The 21,761-nt window shown below is 40.5% G+C and overlaps 1 protein-coding gene across 2 annotated transcripts in view; it reads right to left on the bottom strand.

Annotated features, from left to right (window-relative positions):
* Positions 1 to 21,761, bottom strand: part of LOC114669105 (netrin-4-like) — a 50,333-nt gene that overhangs the window by 12,839 nt on the left and 15,733 nt on the right. For both annotated transcript variants that reach the window (XM_028825232.2, XM_051921072.1), the window contains exons 4-5: positions 9,845 to 9,971; positions 208 to 396 (exon numbers count right to left, since the gene is read on the bottom strand). In XM_028825232.2, coding sequence (XP_028681065.2) covers positions 208 to 396; positions 9,845 to 9,971 — 316 coding nt within the window. The remainder of the gene's footprint in view (positions 1 to 207; positions 397 to 9,844; positions 9,972 to 21,761) is intronic.

Genomic DNA, 21,761 nt, shown 5'->3' with positions numbered 1-21,761 from the left:
TCTGAAGATGTTTTCTCAACGACAATCACAGGAGCACATCACTTGCTCAGATTATGTAAGTGATGTCTGAGACTGAAAATCACTAGAAAAGCTGTGTAATATGACAGGGCAAGAAGTAAGCATTCAAACACTGACTCAGAGATCTAATTTATGAACCCTACTGCCCGATTGGCTTGCATCCAGAAGTGAAAAGCTTCTTCAACTCACGCTTGCAGATGCTGGGAGAGGACAGAGGCTGGGCCTGGTCCCGGTAGTGCCCAGCTCGACATCGTTGGCATCGCTTCCCATCAGTGTTGTGTTTACAGCCATCACAGACTCCTCCCGTGCGTTTCCCTGAGGCTTGCCAAGTGGTGGGGTCAAAGTGGCAGCTGTCAGCGTGACCATGGCATTGGCACTCTATCAGAGAGACAACATGACATAAATACTAAAGAGGCACTGATTTTAAGAAAGTTGTTTAATCCAATCACCATTTAAAGATACTCAGTAGAATGTGTGCCCATTTATCTCGACCTGTACAAAAATGAAATTTCATTTGTGAAAGTATCAGTTGAGAAACTAAATCTCAAGATCGGCTTTCTAACCTTCACAGATTGTTTTTTTTTTGTTTTTTTTAATATTATTAATTTTTATTTTAATCATTCCATACAAATAGATCAATTTATAACCAAACAAAATTGAAGACAAATCAAACCCCACCCCTGAGAAGGAGAGCTTAGCCAAAGGAGAATTGCTTAGGGCTTTTTAATAAGGCAACAATAAACAAAAGAAAGGGAGAAATAAATATATAGTTAAATAAGAAATGGAGAAGGGAATTAAATGCGGTAATAGTTATTTCTCTTATTCTAAAATAATATTGATTAGATCCTGCCAGGTTTTGAAAAAATTTTGTACAGATCCTTTAACTGAGAATTAGATTTTTTCCAATTTCAAATAATATAAAACATCGGTTTCCCACTGACTTATCAGAGGAGAGTTAGGATTCTTCCAATTTAACAGAATAAATCTGTGTGCCAAAAGTGTAGTGAATGCAATCACAGTTTGCTTGTCCTTCTCCACTTCAAGTCCGTCTGGAAGAACACCGAACACAGCTGTTAATGGGTTAGGAGGGATTGTGACCCCAAGGCTGTCTGAAAGGCACTTAAAAATTTTTGTCCAAAATGATGTTAGCTTGGTGCAGGCCCAGAACATATGACCCAGTGAGGCAGGAGCTTGGTTGCAGCGTTCGCAGGTTGGATCTTGCCCTGGAAACATTTTGGACAGTTTTAAGCGAGACAGATGAGCTCGATATATAATTTTTAGTTGAATAATTCTATGCTTTGCGCATATGGAGCTCGAGTGAATTCTCTGCTTTGCTACCTTCCACTCCTTTTCTGATATATTGATTAAAATATATCCTCTTGGATCTTTGAAAGGTAGGGACTCTAATAGGATTTTATATAATGCAGAAATGGTGTTTAATTCCTCAAAATTGAGCAGTATTTTTTCCAGCATTGTGGAGGGTGCGAGGTGGGGAAAATCGGCAATTTCTGTTTAACAAAAAAATTCTAATTTGAAGATAGTAAAAGAAGTGTGTAGCTGGGAGGTTGAATTTTGAACGTAATTGTTCAAAAGATGCAAATATGTTGTCTATATAAAGATCTCTGAGTATTTTAATCCCAAAACTTTTCCAGGTATTAAAAACTGGATATGTTTGCGAGGGTTGAAAGAGGTGGTTCTCTTGCAGAGGTGCCACAGATAAAAGATTTTCCTTCTTAAAATGCTTTCTAAGTTGGTTCCATATTCTGAGTGAGTAAAGCACAATTGGGTTATTAGTATATTTGCAATAACTTGCATTTATTGGAGAGCAGAGCAGGGAGTATAAAGAAGTACTACAGGATTTTACTTCTTTTGCGGACCAAGCCTGTGTATGTTCATATATTTGTGTCCAGGTTTTTATGGCTTGTATGTTTGCTGCCCAGTAATAAAACTGAAAATTAGGTAAAGCCATGCCACCTTCTGCCTGAGGTCTTTGTAGGGCCGCTCTTTGGATTCGTGGGTGTTTTGAGTTCCAAATGAATGAGGTTATTGTTGAATCTAACTGTTTAAAAAACGATTTATTGATATATATTGGAATGTTTTGAAATAAAAGAAGTAGTTTAGGAAGGATATTCATCTTAACAATGTTAATTCTTCCGGCTAGAGTGAGATGAAGGGTGCAAGTCTTGCTTAATTTTTTCCATACAGACGGCAAAATTTTGTTGATAAAGAGCTTTATGTTTACTTGTGATATTTACCCCTAGGTATTTAAACTGATCTGCTATGGTAAAAGGTAGGGTGTCCAATCTATATTATATGCTTGTGAATTCACTGGAAAGAGTATACAGTAATCCCTCCTCCATCGCGGGGGTTGCGTTCCAGAGCCACCCGCGAAATAAGAAAATCCGCGAAGTAGAAACCATATGTTTATATGGTTATTTTTATATTGTCATGCTTGGGTCACAGATTTGCGCAGAAACACAGGAGGTTGTAGAGAGACAGGAACGTTATTCAAACACTGCAAACAAACATTTGTCTCTTTTTCAAAAGTTTAAACTGTGCTCCATGACAAGACAGAGATGACAGTTCTGTCTCACAATTAAAAGAATGCAAACATATCTTCCTCTTCAAAAGAGTGCGTGTCAGGAGCACAGGCTGTCAGAAACAGAGAGCAAAGCAAACAAATCAATAGGGCTGTTTGGCTTAAGTATGCGAAGCACCGCGGCACAAAGCTGTTGAAGGCGGCAGCTCACACCCCCTCCGTCAGGAGCAGGGAGAGAGAGAGAGAGAGAGAGACAGATAAAAACAAAGAGTGAAAAATCAATACGTGCCCTTTGAGCTTTTAAGTATGTGAAGCACCGTACAGCATGTCGCTTCACTAAGCAGCTGCACACAGAAGGTAGCAACGTGAAGATAATCTTTCAGCATTTTTAGACGAGCGTCCGTATCGTCTAGGTGTGCGAACAGCCCCCCTGCTCACACCCCCTACGTCAGGATCAGAGAAAGTCAGCAAGAGACATAGAGAAAAGTAAGTTGGGTAGCTTCTCAGCCATCTGCCAATAGCGTCCCTTGTATGAAATCAACTGGGCAAACCAACTGAGGAAGCATGTACCAGAAATTAAAAGACCCATTGTCCTCAGAAATCCGCGAACCAGCAAAAAATCTGCGATATATATTTAAATATGCTTACATATAAAATCCGCGATAGAGTGAAGCCGCGAAAGGCGAAGCGCGATATAGCGAGGGATCACTGTACTTTTATTCAGATTAATTCTAAGACCAGATATCTTTTGAAATTCTGTTAGTGCTGTTAAAACTGCAGGGACAGTTTTTTCTGGGTCTGATATATATAAGACCATATCATCTGTATATAGAGAAATTTTCTGTTCCAGTCCTTCTCTGACAATCCCCTTTATCTGAAAAGAATTTCGGCAGTGAACCGCCAGTGGTTCAGTGGCAATTGCAAACAGCAGTGGCGACAAGGGACATCCTTGTCTGGTACCACGTTCTAGCTTAAAGTAGTCTGAGCAAATGTTATTAATACAAACTGAAGCTTCTGGATTGGTATACAGTAGTTTAATCCATGCACAAATATTTGGGCCAAACCCAAATTTCTCCAATGCAGTGAAAAGGTAGTTCCATTCAATCATATCAAATGCTTTTTCTGCGTCTAATGATAGTAATATCTCTGGGGTGTTTGATTTTGTGGGTGAATATATAACATTAAACAAGCGTCGGAGATTGGAAGATAGGTGTCGGCCTTTAATAAATCCAGTTTGATCCTGTGATATTACCAAGGGCAGCACTTTCTCCATCCTTCTAGCTAGAATTTTTGATAGTATCTTAACATCATTATTCAGGAGTGAAATTGGCCTGTATGATGCACATTGTAACAAGTCCTTATTTTGTTTAGGAAAGACGGTGATTAATGCTTGTCGAAATGTTTGAGGCAGAATTTGATTGTCTCTAGTTTCTGTAAATGTTGCCAATAAGAGGGGAGCTAGCTGAGTGGAGAATTTCTTATAAAATTCTACGGGGTAACCATCAGGGCCTGCTGATTTCCCACTTTGAAGTGACTTTATAGCATCTAGTAATAATCTGTTAGTGTCAGAGGTTTATCCAGTTCCTCAGCACTTAAAGCATCTATTTGTGGTGTCTGTAATATATCCAGAAATGCATTAGATTGTGTGTTGTCTTCTTTGAGCTCAGTAGAATTTAAGGATTTATAATAATCTCTAAATGCGTGCATTATATTTTTATGGTCAATAATTTCTTCTCCATTCGTGTTGGTGATTACTGGTATTGCATTGCGAACGTCTTCTTTGTGAATTTGTTGAGCTAAAAGCTTATTAGCTTTTTCTCCGTGTTCATAGTAATGATGTCTAGACTTATAAATAAGTTGTTCAGTTTCTTTAGTTGTTAAGATGTTGAGTTCTGTATGCAGGGCCTGCCTTTTCCTGTGGAGGGCTTCACTTGGACGCCTGGCTTGTTCTTCATCTATTCTAGTAATTTCGCTTCTTAGCTCTGACACTTTCTTGGTTTCTAACTTATTTCTGTGGGAAAGATATGAAATAATCTGTCCTCTTAAGAAGGCCTTTAGAGTTTCCCAGAGTGTTCCTGCAGAAACCTCTGTGGGCATGTTTGTCTCTAGGAAGAAGCTGAATTGTTTGGATATAAATTCTGTGCAGTTCTCGTCTGCCAATAAAAGAGGGTTAAGGCGCCATCTACGACGTGAGTGTGAGGGGCTTAATGATTTTAGCTCCAAGACTAGAGGGGCATGGTCAGAGATAACAATTGTGTCGTATTTGCTTGATTTAATCATAGGCAGGAAATTATTATCTATAAAAAAATAATCAATTCTTGAGTAGATATAATGCACTGGTGAGTAGAACGAATATGTTCTTGAGTTTGGGTTAAGAAACCTCCAGGGGTCTGATAAGTTGTGGTCATTTAAAAACTGTGTAATTGTCTTTGCAGTATTAGATGTCGTCCCCCCTGTCACAGGAGTCCTATCTAAGAGTGGATTTAAAACACAATTAAAGTCCCCAGCCATTATAATTTTATGAGTGTTCACATTTGGAATGGATGCAAATAGATTTTGCATGAATTCCTTATCATCGACATTGGGTGCATAAACATTTATCAAAATAATTTTACTGTTATATAAGTTGCCCATGACCATCACATATCTCCCTTCACTCCCTTCTCCCGATACTACATCTGATGCTACAAATGGAACTGTGCTGTGTATGAGAATTTCCACCCCTCTAGTTTTCTTTGTAAAGCTAGAATGGAACATTTGGCCAGTCCAGTATTTTTGTAGTCTGAACTGATCCTTGCTTAGTAAGTGGGTCTCCTGTAAAAATGCTATTTTAGCATTTAAGCCTGTTAGGTGAGAGCATACTTTCTTTCTCTTTAATTTGTGATTCAGGCCTTTAACATTCCAGCTCACAAAGTTAACTGTCCCATCATGGAGACATTGATTCTGAGTTTTTAATGTCATTTTATAGTCTTAACAGGTAGTGAGGCAGTTTTAATCTTGATTTCAAACTTCACCATGAGTTATTGCATTTTAGCCTATTGTTGCATTGATATTTATAGTTATAGGGATTAGAAGAATAGATTAGATATAGCCTGCTCTCCTTCTCTCCCCCCTTTATCCCCCCACCCCCCCCATTTTGCCTCCCCACATGAGGCTAGATCCCACTTCACGATGTCCCTGTCCTCTGACATACAAAGAGACAGAGCACGTCCAAAACAAAACAAACCCCACCCCGCAGCGGCGTTAGAGAATTAAAACAAAGAGATATCTATTGCAGCTGAATTCTTAATACTATCTGCCGAAAATATAATCATTAACAGTCTTTAAGCTTAAAATAATCTTCAGCAATTTTAAGATATTAAGATAAAAAAAGAATGAACCCTGGGAATGATTTTCAAAGTAGTCTAGGATAAACATGGTAATTCCTAATGCAATAGTATAATGTAATAGTAATGTAATAGTAGAAATAGCAATAAACCAAGAGTATGATGTTAAACAGTCTACTTTAAGGTAGTAAAAAAAACAAATCCTACTTTAATTACTTCCACACTTCCACACTCACGTCTAAAACTATAATTAAGACATAAACCTTCACAGATTTTAATCTAGAGAGGCGCCTAGTCTTGTGAAATTTGAATCCGAATATGCTGTTGTACCTTAATACACTTAGAAATCTGACATTATTCACATTTCAGCTATACAGTGATCCCTCGCTATATCGCGCTTCGCCTTTCGCGGCTTCACTCCATCGCGGATTTTATATGTAAGCATATTTAAATATATATCGCGGATTTTTCGCTGCTTCGCGGGTTTCTGCGGACAATGGGTCTTTTAATTTCTGGTACATGCTTCCTCAGTTGGTTTGCCCAGTTGATTTCATACAAGGGACGCTATTGGCAGATGGCTGAGAAGCTGCCCAACTTACTTTCTCTCTCTCTCTCTCTCTCTTGCGCTGACGTAGGGGGGTGTGAGCAGGGGGGCTGTGTGCAGCTGCTTCCTGAAGGACATGCTGCACGGAGCTTCGCATACTTAAAAGCTCAAAGGGCACGTATTGATTTTTTTTATCTGTCTCTCGCTATCTCTCTCTCTCTGTCTTCCTGCTCCTGACGGAGGGGGTGTGAGCTGCCGCCTTCAACAGCTTTGTACCGGCGGTGCTTCGCATACTTAAAAGCCAAAAAGCCCTATTGATTTTTTTTTTGACTGCTTGCTTTGCACTCCTTTGAAAAGGAAGATATGTTTGCATTCTTTTAATTGTGAGACAGAACTGTCATCTCTGTCTTGTCATGGAGCACAGTTTAAACTTTTGAAAAAGAGACAAATGTTTGTTTGCAGTGTTTGAATAACGTTCCTGTCTCTCTACAACCTCCTGTGTTTCTGCGCAAATCTGTGACCCAAGCATGACATTCTAAAAATAACCATATAAACATATGGTTTCTACTTCGCGGATTTTCCTATTTCGCGGGTGGCTCTGGAACGCAACCCCCGCGATGGAGGAGGGATTACTGTACACTCCATAGAAGAATTCAGTCGGATCTCCCTGTCATGAAGTTTTGACACTGCAAAACCCATTCATACATATCTCACTGTCCTGGACCTTGACCCACAGGAAGTGGACCCTTAGATCTTACTATCCTCCAACCTTACACCTAACAAAACTGTACGTTGTACATCAATATCTCCAAGTAACTGATCCAATCAGATCTTGTGGTTTCACAATTCATATCTCGCTTTCCTTTAGCTTAAGTCCTAGAAAGTGGACCATTACAGATCTCCGTATCTTGCAGCACTATCTATAAATGTTTCATACAATAAGATCTCACTGTCTTGCAGTTGTACCCATTGCAAAAACAAATTCCGTCTTCAGTATCATGTAGCTTTATCTCCAGAAACCAGATTCCAAAAGATCTTACTGTAGTACAACTTTACACTTCAGTGTCTTATTCAGCAAAATCTCTGTATCTTGTATCTTTAAAACAATGCAACTGGATGTTTTCAAATCTATAATTTGTGAAATCCGATTTTTATGGTCTCAGTATGTTGTAGATATAGTCCTAGGGTTCTAACCGTGCAATGCTTTGATTTTCAGCAGATTTTTCAGCTAGGAGGCATTGTCTTGATAAATTCACGTATCCCACGCAGAGCTCTTCTGGTGTCTGAACCAGCCAGATTTCATGGTCTTACAGTTGTAGCCCTGCAGATGAATTCAAGCAGATCTCCTTGTGCTTTGTTTTCATAGGAAAGGAATACTTCAGACCCTCAATATACTGCAGCTTTACATTTAAGAGTTTTATCTTCATCCTGTAAATCTGATCCAATCAGATTTCACTATTTTGTATTGCGCAGTGGTAGTGCTGCTGCTTTGTAGTAAGGAGACTGTGGAAGATTGTGGGGGTCGCTTCCCGGTTCCTCCCTGTGTGGATAGCGCTTTGAGTACTAAGAAAAGCACTATATAAATGTAATGAATTATTATTATTATTATTATTCATACCCTCTAGAGGCTGATCCAGTCAGTTCACACTGTCCTACAGCTTTATTCCTTACTGTGTTGCAGTTTTAGATCTAAGAGACTTCTACAGTCAAATCTCTGTATGATGCTACTCCACCCCCCCCAGATTTGGATCTTTCTTATCGTCTAATTTTAATGTGTAAGTATAGAGTGGAAGTACCCCAAAGATGCTATTAATGCCAGATCTCAATATCTAGCAGTTTCAAAAGGTACAGCCTAAGGCAAGAAGGTCTTAAGATCCTGTAGTGATATCTCTAGAAGTCTTGTCCAATCACATCTTTATATTCTGTAACTTGGTTCATTTGAATCAAGTCCTTTAAGAAATTACTGCCTTGTAGGTTCACCCTGAGGAATCTTCCTTCTCATCTTTAAATCCTGTATCTCTACACCAGACAGGCTTACATATTCAATGACTATACTTCTAGGAATTACATCCATTCAGATGTCCTTGCCCTGGAGTTGAATTTACTGGATTCTGCTCCACTCATGTTGTACTGCACTGGAGACTAACATGTAGGTATCAGATCTGGTGGTAGTTTACACCTAAGATCTAGTTAGACTGCTGACTCCTACAGCTTTACCCAAAGGATGTCGTTGTTATAGATCTTTCATATTTTTCAGTTTCAGTTTTCAGAATCGGATGTTTCATGTATAGGATTTCTGCCACCATGCTTCTAGAAGTGAGATCATGTGAGATTTCAACCCCTGGCAGTGATGTGTCCAAGGGTGAGCTCCAGTTTGGTCTCTTGCAGCTATATTCAAATGGATCAGATCCATTCATACAAAAACACATCAATGAGCCATTTTCACATCTTTGAATCCTGTAGTTCCACTCCACAGCTGATGTCACCATACACAGCTTTGAGTCTGAGTGGATGTAAAAATTGACGACTGCAGTTGTTCACCTTGTCGCTGGAAAATCTCAGATTACATGGCTTGGGATCGCAAGGTATGTCATATCAGTTGATTGAGTGATGATTTTCCAGCAGTTTCACATTTCCAAAGTCTTGTAACCCTAACCCCTCTCCTCTTTTTCTGATAGCCAAATACAGCTACATGGAATTCAGCTGCGATCTCGGCCCATTTTTCTTTTTTTTTCCATTCTGCCAGGATACATAAAACATGGCCTATCAAAAAGTCAAATCTCTCGTTTGTTTTAAGGTCCAAAACATCTGCATCCCGCATTCCTTATATTGTTCCTGCATTATGATTGTATGGTCAGCTGAGTGCTCAGTGGTTGTTAGATCTTGCACACACACAAGCCTACCCCTGTGAATGAAGGCGGAATCAAATCTGCCTCCTGGTTACTTCACACTGCAGAAGTGCACCATGACTGCCTCTGGCCCACTCAGATTTTTAAGTGAAATATGTGACTCAAAATTGCTGGCATTGTGAAGCATGATGTAGAGAGACTTCCATACCCTGAATCTCCCCTCCATTGTAACTTGATATCAGAATTCAAAATTCTTCAGCTTAACTCTGGAGAAGCAGATCCTCATTTCAGAGAAATTAGGTGATTTGAACTGACATGCTTTGTTGGGCTGAATGACTTGGTTTTATCAAAATTTCATACATCGGTGAGGTTCCTGTCACATCTCATAACCACGTTGATATTCACACTATGGAGCAAGAAATCTTTTAGTTTCAGGTAACCTTCAACCCACCACTGTCAGTAAAAGGGACCGGCATTAAGTTTTTCCCACCCTCCCTGTAATTTATAGAACCTCAGCACCTTCAAGATCTACACCAGAGGCAAGATATGATTTCAAAAAGAGACTCACTTCTGCACTCGTTGGTCGCACCCGTTTTTCCATTGCCTGGTCTCCAGGGAAGGTCATTGTATAACGGGGCACACTTTTCACAGTGGTCTCCGGCTGTGTTGTGCTGACAGATACACTTGCCATGAACCTGCATAAAGGGGGATCACAAACAGAAAGAATAAGCAAAAGATACCAGAATATTAAAAGATATCCTGATTCCTTAACCACCACTAGCAGGTTACTACTGCATACATATAGCTGATGATAGGGGGAGTAGGAGACAAGGTGAACTGCTTATTCTACTCATAATCCCAGTGTTTATTTTCTATAAACTACAGGGGAGATTAGTTACAACCCAACCAAAGTAGAGAAATGCTCTCTGTTTACAATGAGCGGTTGTGCAATTCTTTATGACTAGGGGCATAATGTTTACAGTGGGGAAAAGTGATAAGATAGGAGAGTAAAGATAACAGATCGGGGTCTTTGTTGGTACACTCATTCATTTAGCCAATAAGTGGCCCCATTAACAACACTAGGCACGCCTTCCACCTGCTAAAGTGTAACCATCTGGTGAACAGCGAGGCACTGTAGCCCAGTTTCAAGGTAAATCAGCTAAGTGTTTAGAGTTCATAAAAATGCCTAATAAATTATTGTACGCTATTGTCCTCCTTGAGTGCCCTCAAAATGATTCTGAGAAACCAGTCTCCACTCTTTCCCAGGACAACAAAGGTCTGTTTGTAAATAGAATTAAATAGCACTGGCTCTCAAGAAATGACTTAAACCAGTTAGTTCTAGAAGTATAATTCAGCCAAAACCTCACAAAAAATATATATACAATTGGGGTTCATTGGGTGTACGCACTTGTTCTTGCCTTTGCAGGGATTGAACCTTGGACACGTGGAGGATTTCTGCTGACTGCCTGACCAACCACAAGCGTTACCTGGTAGGTAACCACCCAAATATCAGATTGTGATCAGACCTATGCATTTAATACTCCAATGTACACCCTGTCAAGTAAGCGAACCAGCCGCTGTGGTGCAACTTCTGAGGCTTTGCCTCGGGCACTGATGTCTGAGGTTCGATCCCTGAAAGGGAGAAGCAAAAGTGATACACCTGATAAGCCCCAATTTGGCAGGTACTATATATCATACAGTATATATACTTCTTGTACTGTAGCTATTCCAGTTTTTATATGGGGTCACTATTTTTTGACAAAATTCCTCTATGCATATATTTTATATCTTAATACGATTAAAGGTGTCTGTTTGTGTGTGTCTGTCGGGTTGCTAGGGTTAGGAAGAAAATTTTATAAATGGGGGAAAAAACATGTAGAGGAAGGGTCAAAAATGAAAAATGATAATAAAAATACCCAATAGGGGTGTAAAAATAAGAAAATTGGTCTTATTGGCCTATTCTGTTGTCCGACATTACAGTGGTGTGAAAAACTATTTGCCCCCTTCCTGATTTCTTATTCTTTTGCATGTTTGTCACACAAAATGTTTCTGATCATCAAACACATTTAACCATTAGTCAAATATAACACAAGTAAACACAAAATGCAGTTTCTAAATGGTGGTTTTTATTATTTAGGGAGAAAAAAAAATCCAAACCTACATGGCCCTGTGTGAAAAAGTAATTGCCCCCTGAACCTAATAACTGGTTGGGCCACCCTTAGCAGCAATAACTGCAATCAAGCATTTGCGATAACTTGCAATGAGTCTATTACAGCGCTCTGGAGGAATTTTGGCCCATTCATCTTTGCAAAATTGTTGTAATTCAGCTTTATTTGAGGGCTTTCTAGCATGAACCGCCTTTTTAAGGTCATGCCATAGCATCTCAATTGGATTCAGGTCAGGACTTTGACTAGGCCACTCCAAAGTCTTCATTTTGTTTTTCTTCAGCCATTCAGAGGTGGATTTGCTGGTGTGTTTTGGGTCATTGTCCTGTTGCAGCACCCAAGATCGCTTCAGCTTGAGTTGACGAACAGATGGCCGGACATTCTCCTTCAGGATTTTTTGGTAGACAGTAGAATTCATGGTTCCATCTATCACAGCAAGCCTTCCAGGTCCTGAAGCAGCAAAACAACCCCAGACCATCACACTACCACCACCATATTTTACTGTTGGTATGATGTTCTTTTTCTGAAATGCTGTGTTCCTTTTACGCCAGATGTAACAGGACATTTGCCTTCCAAAAAGTTCAACTTTTGTCTCATCAGTCCACAAGGTATTTTCCCAAAAGTCTTGGCAATCATTGAGATGTTTCTTAGCAAAATTGAGACAAGCCCTAATGTTCTTTTTGCTTAACAGTGGTTTGCGTCTTGGAAATCTGCCATGCAGGCCGTTTTTGCCCAGTCTCTTTCTTATGGTGGAGTCGTGAACACTGACCTTAATTGAGGCAAGTGAGGCCTGCAGTTCTTTAGACGTTGTCCTGGGGTCTTTTGTGACCTCTCGGATGAGTCGTCTCTGCGCTCTTGGGGTAATTTTGGTCGGCCGGCCACTCCTGGGAAGGTTCACCACTGTTCCATGTTTTTGCCATTTGTGGATAATGGCTCTCACTGTGGTTCGCTGGAGTCCCAAAGCTTTAGAAATGGCTTTATAACCTTTACCAGACTGATAGATCTCAATTACTTCTGTTCTCATTTGTTCCTGAATTTCTTTGGATCTTGGCATGATGTCTAGCTTTTGAGGTGCTTTTGGTCTACTTCTCTGTGTCAGGCAGCTCCTATTTAAGTGATTTCTTGATTGAAACAGGTGTGTCAGTAAACAGGCCTGGGGGTGGCTACGGAAATTGAACTCAGGTGTGATACACCACAGTTAGGTTATTTTTTAACAAGGGGGCAATTACTTTTTCACACAGGGCCATGTAGGTTTGGATTTTTTTTCTCCCTAAATAATAAAAACCATCATTTAAAAACTGCATTTTGTGTTTACTTGTGTTATATTTGACTAATGGTTAAATGTGTTTGATGATCAGAAACATTTTGTGTGACAAACATGCAAAAGAATAAGAAATCAGGAAGGTGGCAAATAGTTTTTCACACCACTGTATATGCCGGCAACAGCAGCATGGTAGCAACTTTCTTGCACCCACTCAGGCCACGTGAATGAAGTTTATAGCTGCAATGCTAATGATTGATAATTTCACATGGTGGGTAGTTTACGCATTAGAATAATGATTAATTGACGTGTATGTTGGGGAACTGAAGTCCTGTCATGACTAGAGTTTGTAAACCTGGCCAATGCAGTAGCGACTCATTGGCCACATTTTCCCAGCAAAACACTGGGACTATAAGAGTGGTGAGTTTGATGAGCATTGAAAACAGGTGGCTCTATCCAAAATGGAAAAGTCTGACATGTGGGAAATATATTGGATGTGTATTATTATACCAGACCAAATAGACAACCGATGTATCAAATAAAAATATGAGGTCTACGTTGATTACTTAGATTTCACCCCGTCTTAGTCGGGTTGCACAGGTCGTATATATTTATATAAGCACAAGTAAATAAAGACTTTGTTATGCACACGCTGGACCTCAGTCTATAAGAAGAGTGAAATGAAATATCTAACAAGTGCTCTTGATTATCAAGTCACCTAGCTGGTGTGGGGCCCTGGCCTGTACTCCGTGCTTTATCGTTAGCAGATCTGTAATTTCCTGCAGAGTCCATTGACTGCCTGCGACTGCTGAGTCAGGTGCTCATGTAGACCACTGTTAGACAAACCCCTGTGTGCTCACATCTCTGCTTGTGGACAGTTTTACGTATCAGTAAACTGGTGTTCCATCTTGAATCTCATAAGGCATTATCTAGTGTTCATTTTAAAGCAGAGCCCCTTAGTTCACAGTTTGATACCCTTTATTAAAACTCTGTCAGCTGTTTACTGGCCAAAACACCTCACTATGCAACTTTTTTTGACTGCTGGTATATTACTGACCCTGCAGAAAATGGAAAATTCTTGTAGTAGGACAGATTTTTTTTCTTTGAATACATCAATGTATTACCTATAAAATGTATTCTCTCCTTGGGGAGTTTTCATATGTTATTGTTGTACAAAACTGAATCAAAGTGGCTTTAATTTTGCTTTTCTGACACTGCTCTATGTCAAAATGAAAACAGATCTCTACAAAGTGATCTAAATTAATTACCAATGTAAAACACAAATAACTCATTAAGTAAGTATTCACCCCCTTTAATATGACAGCCCTAACTCAGCTTTGGTGTAGCCCACTGGCTTTAGAAGTCACATCATTAGTTCAATGGAGGTCACCTGTCTGGGGTTTCACTGGATTGTGGTCTAAATGCACCTGATCAGGAAGGTTCAACTTGTGGTGAGTTACACTGGTGGCCTGACCTACATGGTATTGACATAAGACCACTCCATGCAACTCCCTAAAAAGCTGATTGAAAAGCACACATCAGAGGATGGAGACAAGAAGAATAGCCAAGTCACTGAATATTCCTTGAAGTTCAGTTAAATCAGTCATTAAGCAATGGAAGAGTACGGCAATGCTGGAAATCTGCCCAGATCAGGCAGTCCACAAATACTAAGTGATCGAGCAAGAAGACGTCGACTAGTAAAGGAGGCCACCAAAAGAGCTAAGAGAACTCTGAAGGAATTACAGGCTACAGCAGCTGAGACCAGAGAGTCTATACAGACAACAATGGTTACTTGGGTGCTTTTCCAGTCACATCTTTAGTGTAGAGTGACAAAGAGAAAAACAGTTAAAAATATATGTGACAGCTCAGCTAGAGCTTCCCAGAAGAGACATAGAAGACTCTGAGGTCAGCTGGAAGAACATCTGTATGGTCTAATAACACCAAAATTGGACATTTTGCCCATCAGACCAAACACCAGGTTTGGAGTAAGCTGAACACTGCACATTATCAAAAACACACCATCCTCACCATTAAGATGGTGGTGGCAGTATCATGCTGTGGGGAAGCTTCTATGCAGCAAACCCCGGAAGGCTTATGAGGGGAAAGTGAATGCAGTAAAATATGAGGAAATCCTGGAAGAAAACCTGATGCAGTCTGCAAGAAATTTGCACCTTGGGAGAAGATTTGTTTTCCAGCAAGACAACAACTCCAAGCATAAAGACAAAGCTACACAGGAATAGATTGTAGAGTGTAGATCTCAATCCAAGTGAGAATTTGTGGTAGGACTTGACAAAGGCCCATTAAACCTGCTGAGCTTCAGCAGTTCTGCAAATAAGAATGGGGAAAAATACAATGTGCAGATGCGCAAAGCATACAGAGACCTGGGCACACACTCAAAGCTGTCGTGGGTACTATCTACTAAACACTGACTTGAAGGAGGTGACAACCTTAATTTTGTTTTTGTTTGTAAATAATTTGGACCACTGTGCAGAGATCTGTGGAAATGATATCCACTTTGATTCAAGGTTATGTAGTGAAAATTTCCACACATCGATAGGCGCTTGTATGTGAGGCTGGGAATGTTAATGACAAAAAAGGGAAAAATGTAAATTAAATTACAGAGTACTGCACAGTTAAAAGTTAACCAGGCCAATCTGAATGAATCTCAAGCATCTGACCCAGCGTGCTTGTTTGACACGGATCTCCTAAGTAGGTTCAGCTCTACCCTGTTTATCTGTTGGTAAAGCTCTACAAGAAGCATATGAAGTTTTTCAGGAAGAGATGATTAAAACTCTGACAATCCTGCTCATCACTTCTGCTTTTTGTCTTCTCAAGGTATGAAAAATGTATTCATAACTGTCATTAGGTAACTGCCATTTTTTATTGTTAAAATGTTTTAATGTACTGCATTGTATGTTCTTCATGTTTTTTGGTAAAAAGGTTGCATTAAGCTGAAATTGACACAGCTTAACAAAGCCTTCCATCATTTCTAATCAAAGGCCCCATACTGTATATCCATTCCCTGTACTTCACAGGTTTTTGGTCCATACTAGCAATGTATAGCATAGACAACTGGTGGAATATTAAATGTTTGTGGACATTGTGCTCAAGAAGCAAAGAAGGGTTTGGCTCTGATTGAAAAACTGTGCCGTAAAGATTGAGCACATAATTGTGGCCAAAAAGACATTGATCAGGCCTTGTGCATATGAGTTCGCCAGAGTTGGGGACAAGATGTTAGAACAGAAAGTTAGAAGTCAAGCTGTGTTGGCAGACAAAGGTTTTGGGTTTGGAGAACATCGGTGAGGGGATCACAGGTTCAAATCCAAGTGGAGATCTATCAGATAAAGCTGGCTTATGGGACATCAGGTGGAGATAGTTAGCCATGGATGTGATAGCAGGAGGAGGATAGGAGTCAGCCAGAGATAGTAATATGGGTGTGAGGTTAGGAGGAGTGCAGTGAACTTAGGATGGGGAAACTGGCATATGAGCCTAAGTGAAGATGATCCAAATAGAGATGAAGCACATACAGTGGACTCCAAAAGTGTTTATGGCCCATCACTTGTTTCACATTTTGTTATATTATAGCCTTGTGCTGAAATAATTTAAATTCATTCTTTCCTCACATCAAGCAATTCTCAATACCCCAAAATCACAAAGTAAATACAGGATTTTGAAACATTTTTTGCAAATGTACTAAAGTAAAAAAACTGAACTATCACATTGACCCAAGTACTGAGACTCTTTGCGGTGATCCTTGAAATCTGGCTCAGGTGTATCCCATTCTATTAATCATAACTGAGATGTTTCTACACCTTGTTTGGAGTCCACCTGTGGTCAACTCATTTTATTGGACATGATTAGGAAAGCCACAAGCCTGTCTAGAGAAGGTTCCACATTTGACAACATGTATCAGAGCAAAAGCCAAGCCATGGGATCAAAGTAATTGTCTGCAGAGCTGAGAGACAGAATGATGTCGAGGCACAGATCTGGCTAAGGCTACAAAAAAAATCCTGCAGCGCTGAAGATTCCCAACAGAACAGTTGCCTTCATAATTCTTAAATGGAGGAAGTTTGGATCAACCCTGGCTCTTACTAGAGTTGGCCACTTGACCAAACTGAGCAATCGTGAGAGAAGGGCCTTGATAAGAGAGGTGACCAAGTATCCGATGGTCAATGTGGCTGAGCTCCAGAGAACCTTGTTGTAGATTGTAGAAAATTCCAGGAGTACAACCACCATGGCAACAACTCCACCAACTTGGGCTTTATGACAAAATGTGGCCAGACAGAAGCCTCTCCACAGTAAAATACACATGGGAGTCGGCATGAAGGCACCTAAAGGACTCTCAGAATGGGCACCATGTCTTGAGGAAACCAGGCACCATTCATCACCTGTGCAATACCATTCCAACAGTGAAGTATGATGGTGGCAGCATCATGCTGTGGAGTTATTTTCCACCAACAGGGACTGGTAGACTAGTCAGGGTTGAGGAAAATCCGAAGGGAGAAAAGTACTAAGATATTCTTCATGAAAGCCTACTCCATTGTGCTGTGGACCTCAGAATGAGTTGAAGGTTCAACTTCCAACAGAATAATGACCCTAAGCACAATTGAAAGACAGCGCAGGAGTGCCTTAGGGTCAGCTTTGTGAATGTCTTTGAGTTGCTCAGCCAAAGCTTGGACTTGAACCCAATTGAACATCTCTGAAGAAACTTGAAAGTAGCCGTCCATCGACATTCTCCAAACAACCTGACAGAGTGTTGGAGGATCTGCAGAGACGAATGCCAAAAAATCCTCAAATCCAGACGTGCGAAACTTGTCGTCTCATACCCAAGAAGATGCCTGGCTGGAGTCATTGCCAAAGGTGCTTGAGCTAAGTACTGAGTCAAGTGTCTGAGCACTTGTGCCAATGTGATAATTCAGTTTTTATTTTTAATAAATTTGCAGAAAATTCTGAACTCCTATTTTCACTCTCGGGTAATAAGTGTTGCCAAGATGATTGCAGCAAAAAACTGTGTCATAACAAAATGTGCATAAAGTGAAGGGGTCTGAATACTTTTTGAATCCACTGTGTGACAGTAGAAGGAGAGAGTCAGTTGGAGCTGGGGACAAAACTGTGAGGCTGGGAGAAGAAAAACCAGCTGGGTAGAGGATGACTTTAGCTGTGACATGTGACAGACAGCAGTCGGAAGGGATATGAGGCAAACGGGTAAGGCCAGGACAGGGTGGCCTGGGACCGGTGCCAAGAGTTTCATTGTACTCCACAAACTACATTTTTTTTTCGATCACAGGAAAGGAATTAGACATTACAGTGCGACTAAATCCTGTGTTTTACAACAGACATGTGACCACCGTGCATTTTCTGAAATCTCTTCTTGGAGGCTTTGTGGTTAGATTTAAGCCACAACGGGCCTGTCCTTTCCCAGCAGATAGGGGGTGACTTATATGGGAGAGGGTGTTTGAGGCACATGATGTATGAGGCTGGACAAAGGTGTGCTTCCTTTTGCCTTCCCTTCTTATTACTGATATCTATTGCTTTTCCAAATGTGCAACTGCCTTTGTTTTCCTACTGTGCTTCTGTATTGTTCTTTCAGTTGAAGTCTTTTGCACATGTGTATGATTTTGGTTTGTTCTCTATCACACTGCTAGATTTCTTTTGAAGATTTAAGGTAAGTTTTTAAGCTTTCTCAAATCTTTACCAGAATCGTGCATTCCTCTTCCTCCTCCTACACTTATTTATTCTCCTTGGCCTGAAGAGTGAACTGCAGTCAGTGGGTTGCTGCCACCAAGGTGTCTGGTCCACTGGCCTGACAGAATTTGACAGCTCTCAGGTTAGAGCTGTTAAAAGGCGGAAGTAATGTAGCAGAAAGCGATTGGACCTGGCCTAGTTCTGTCAACTTGCTTTAGAGGCAAATCTCAGGTCAGTGTGCCTACCTGACCTCATTCAGATCCCAAATTATTCTTCTTTCCGACTCTGAGAAGCCCGGGAAGCTAATAAGACAGTCTGTCAGGCTGTGGGTGTAGAGAAAGCAAACTTCTTCTTTTACGCCATGGGTTACTGAGTAAAGGGTCTGAATACTTGTGTCAGTATGACATGACTTTGGGTGACTTTATAATGAATTCTTCAGCCTGGGATAATCAGAAGAGCTAAATGGGAGTGATGTTAGATAAAGCGGTCACGGCGTAAACAAGTTTAAACCAGCTCACTAACTCCACACCTGAGAACAGCTTCAAGTCACGTTAAAGGGAAAAAGAGATCCAGCAGAGCTGACACAGACTGACAGGCCTGGATATGTCCAAGAATGTCACTTTGTCCAGCAGACCTGCAGACTCCCGTGACTAAGATAGCGAAATGTAGATGGGTCCCTGCACTTTGTAGCCGTACAATTAAAAAGCAAGTGCAATGCCCCTGGAATCATCCCAGGATCTGATGCCAGTCTATCACATTCAGACACACACTGACACTCACTCAGGGAGTCGTCATCCGCACAAACCCAGGTGATAATAACTGATGCCAACTGCAGTGCCACCCTAAACACTTGTCCTTTGTATATCTGAATATACTTTTAGAACAATTGGAAGCTGCATCCTACTCTGTTAGAATCGAGTGCAAAGCAAACGCCAATTAACAATGTGCAAATTTGTCAGGTTCTAGAATTAACTGACCGTTTTTATGCTACTGATTTGAATTTAAATTTATTGTTTGTAAATTAATTTTTTTGCTTTTCTGTTTACAATTTGCTGTTCAAGAACCACATCCGTGTGATGTCACTTGCTCCCTGGGACTTACTGTATGTCTTGACGTATGACATCATAAGCTTCCCCTTAAATAGGAAGGCAATTATCATAACATCACTAAACAAGTTACTCTTGAAGGTTTAAAGAATAAAGCATTTCAAAAATGTAAAACAATTCCATAGCTGGTTGTCTCAAAAATCTGTGTGTTACGTTAATGGGTGACATTGGCCCCATATGAATGTGTATGACAAACAAATATTATGGTTTAGTTTTTACACTTTCTGACTGATTCTGCCTAATATATTTAAATCCTCCACTCCAATTACCATAGACATGCATTGTTTTAAATTGCTATGTTTTATGGATGGATCTAAACAGCTGTGGCACTAGTGCATCATAGGGCACATTCACATACACTCTCACTCATTCGTACCAAAACAATTAAAGCAGATGTCACACAATGCAACTTCTAGTCGTAGGGTATGTCCGACTTAATGACTGCCATTGCTGGGATCATTTACATTTACTTATTTGGCTGACACCTTAATCCAAGGCAACTTACAACATCTGTGACACAATTGGTTACATGTCTGTTTTGGTTTTCCAATTGGAGCACAGGCAGGTCACGTGATAGTCAGGTCTGCTGAAAAGATCATTGACACCCATCTTCCCACCTTACAGGACCTGTATTACTCCAGAGTCATAAAGCGGGTGAGGAAAATCATCACCAACCTCTTACATCCTGGCCACAGCCTTCTTCCATCTTCCAGGCATTATAGACTAAACTATACCAAAACCAGCAGATATAAGAACTGTTTGTCTTCACAGGCCATAAAGCTCACGAATGGTTCATTCGGCTCTAATTGCTCAATATTGGCACCAAATATCTCACAATATTCTTACATTTAGTTAAGGTATATTAATTTCAGCATTTCCTGCACTCTCTTACCCCTTGTATGCATATGTCTACATTGTAAGTCTTGTATTTATCTAAGGTGTGTACTTATCAATTCTGTGTAGTCAAGTAACTATACTTGCAGAGTCTTCAAAAAATGGAGTCAGATCCCTTATATGCAAGCATACTTGGCCAATAAATGTGAATTCTGATTAATCTTATATAAGGGTGAATAATGAAGAGGAGAAAACTGATGGCATGAAGTCAAGCCTTGAAACTGCTTGCTGAGGAGTGATGGAGAGGAGGAGCAGGGAAGTCATGAGAATAACTGAGCAAACCTATACCTAGCAGTTACTAGTGAGGATGAGGATAACACTAAAAGAAAGCTGGGGGTGGAGGGGGTTTGCTAGGAAATAAAGGTGCCTGAAGGATGGGATAGGACAGGGTTAAGTCCCTCAGGAAGCTTCCAGGCAAGAAACCCAGCAGCCATAGAGGCAGAGTGGAGGGTGCTGCATAAATCAGAGTAGAAGTGCAGGAGCAGATTAAGGGGTGGTAAGTTCTGTGTATGACTCACCTACTCACCTACCCCAGATGGGTATTAGGCTGGATGCCAGCAGATATGAGAAAGAAGAGAGAGATAGCTTTGGTGAAACCATGCAGTCTTGCCCCAAGAACCTTAGGATGGTGGTCTGGGATACCTAATACTCTCCTTATAAAGACAAAGAGCAATTGTCACAACTGGCAACGCCTCCTGGCCACTAGAAGAAACAAAGTCTTAGGAGAGCACACGGGGTGCAACGCTTTCCCAAGAAAGAGCAAGGAGAAGCAGGAGTAACTTTAAAACCCTGACTCTTCAAGAACAACTGAGCACTCAAGGCTACAGGTACACCAAGAGGCATATGGTGGGCAGAGTTGAAGCTCAGCTGGCAGGACATAGAGAGGGCAAGTACAGAGAGAGATGGAAGGGGAGAAACTGGGTGTTTTAATGTGGGATTGTGGGAAGTTACTGGGTGAGCCAAATCCAGCAGATAAGCACCAGTTCAGGTTTTGTTAGTTAGGATCAAGGGGGCCTCAGATTTTATTGGTTACCCCATTATTTATTTTACTTTGTGGTCTCCCTTTGTGCACCCCTATAATAGTTATTGATGTTGTAAAAATGCCCTGTTTTTGTCATCTTGGTGTTAGTTCTGGATAGGGAGGATTGTTCTGAGGGTCTCCTCTTTTCAGAAATAAACTTGTAGTAAGACTGAGAAGGCTTAAGCTGTGAAGAACATGGACAAAGGCAATTGGGAGCAGAAATGGGAAAGAAGAGCCTAGGAGGTTTCTGTCCAGCAATAGAAGAGGAGTAGATGAGACAGAGATGTGTGAAGGACAACTGAGCTGCCTTCTGTTCAATAATCAGTGACGAAGAATAAGGATGATAAAGAGAA

The sequence above is a fragment of the Erpetoichthys calabaricus genome, chromosome 18, assembly GCF_900747795.2.
Source record: "Erpetoichthys calabaricus chromosome 18, fErpCal1.3, whole genome shotgun sequence".
NCBI lineage: Eukaryota > Metazoa > Chordata > Cladistia > Polypteriformes > Polypteridae > Erpetoichthys > Erpetoichthys calabaricus.
The sequence above is the reverse complement of the archived record's forward strand: the minus strand, read 5'-3'. Positions and strand labels throughout refer to the sequence as shown.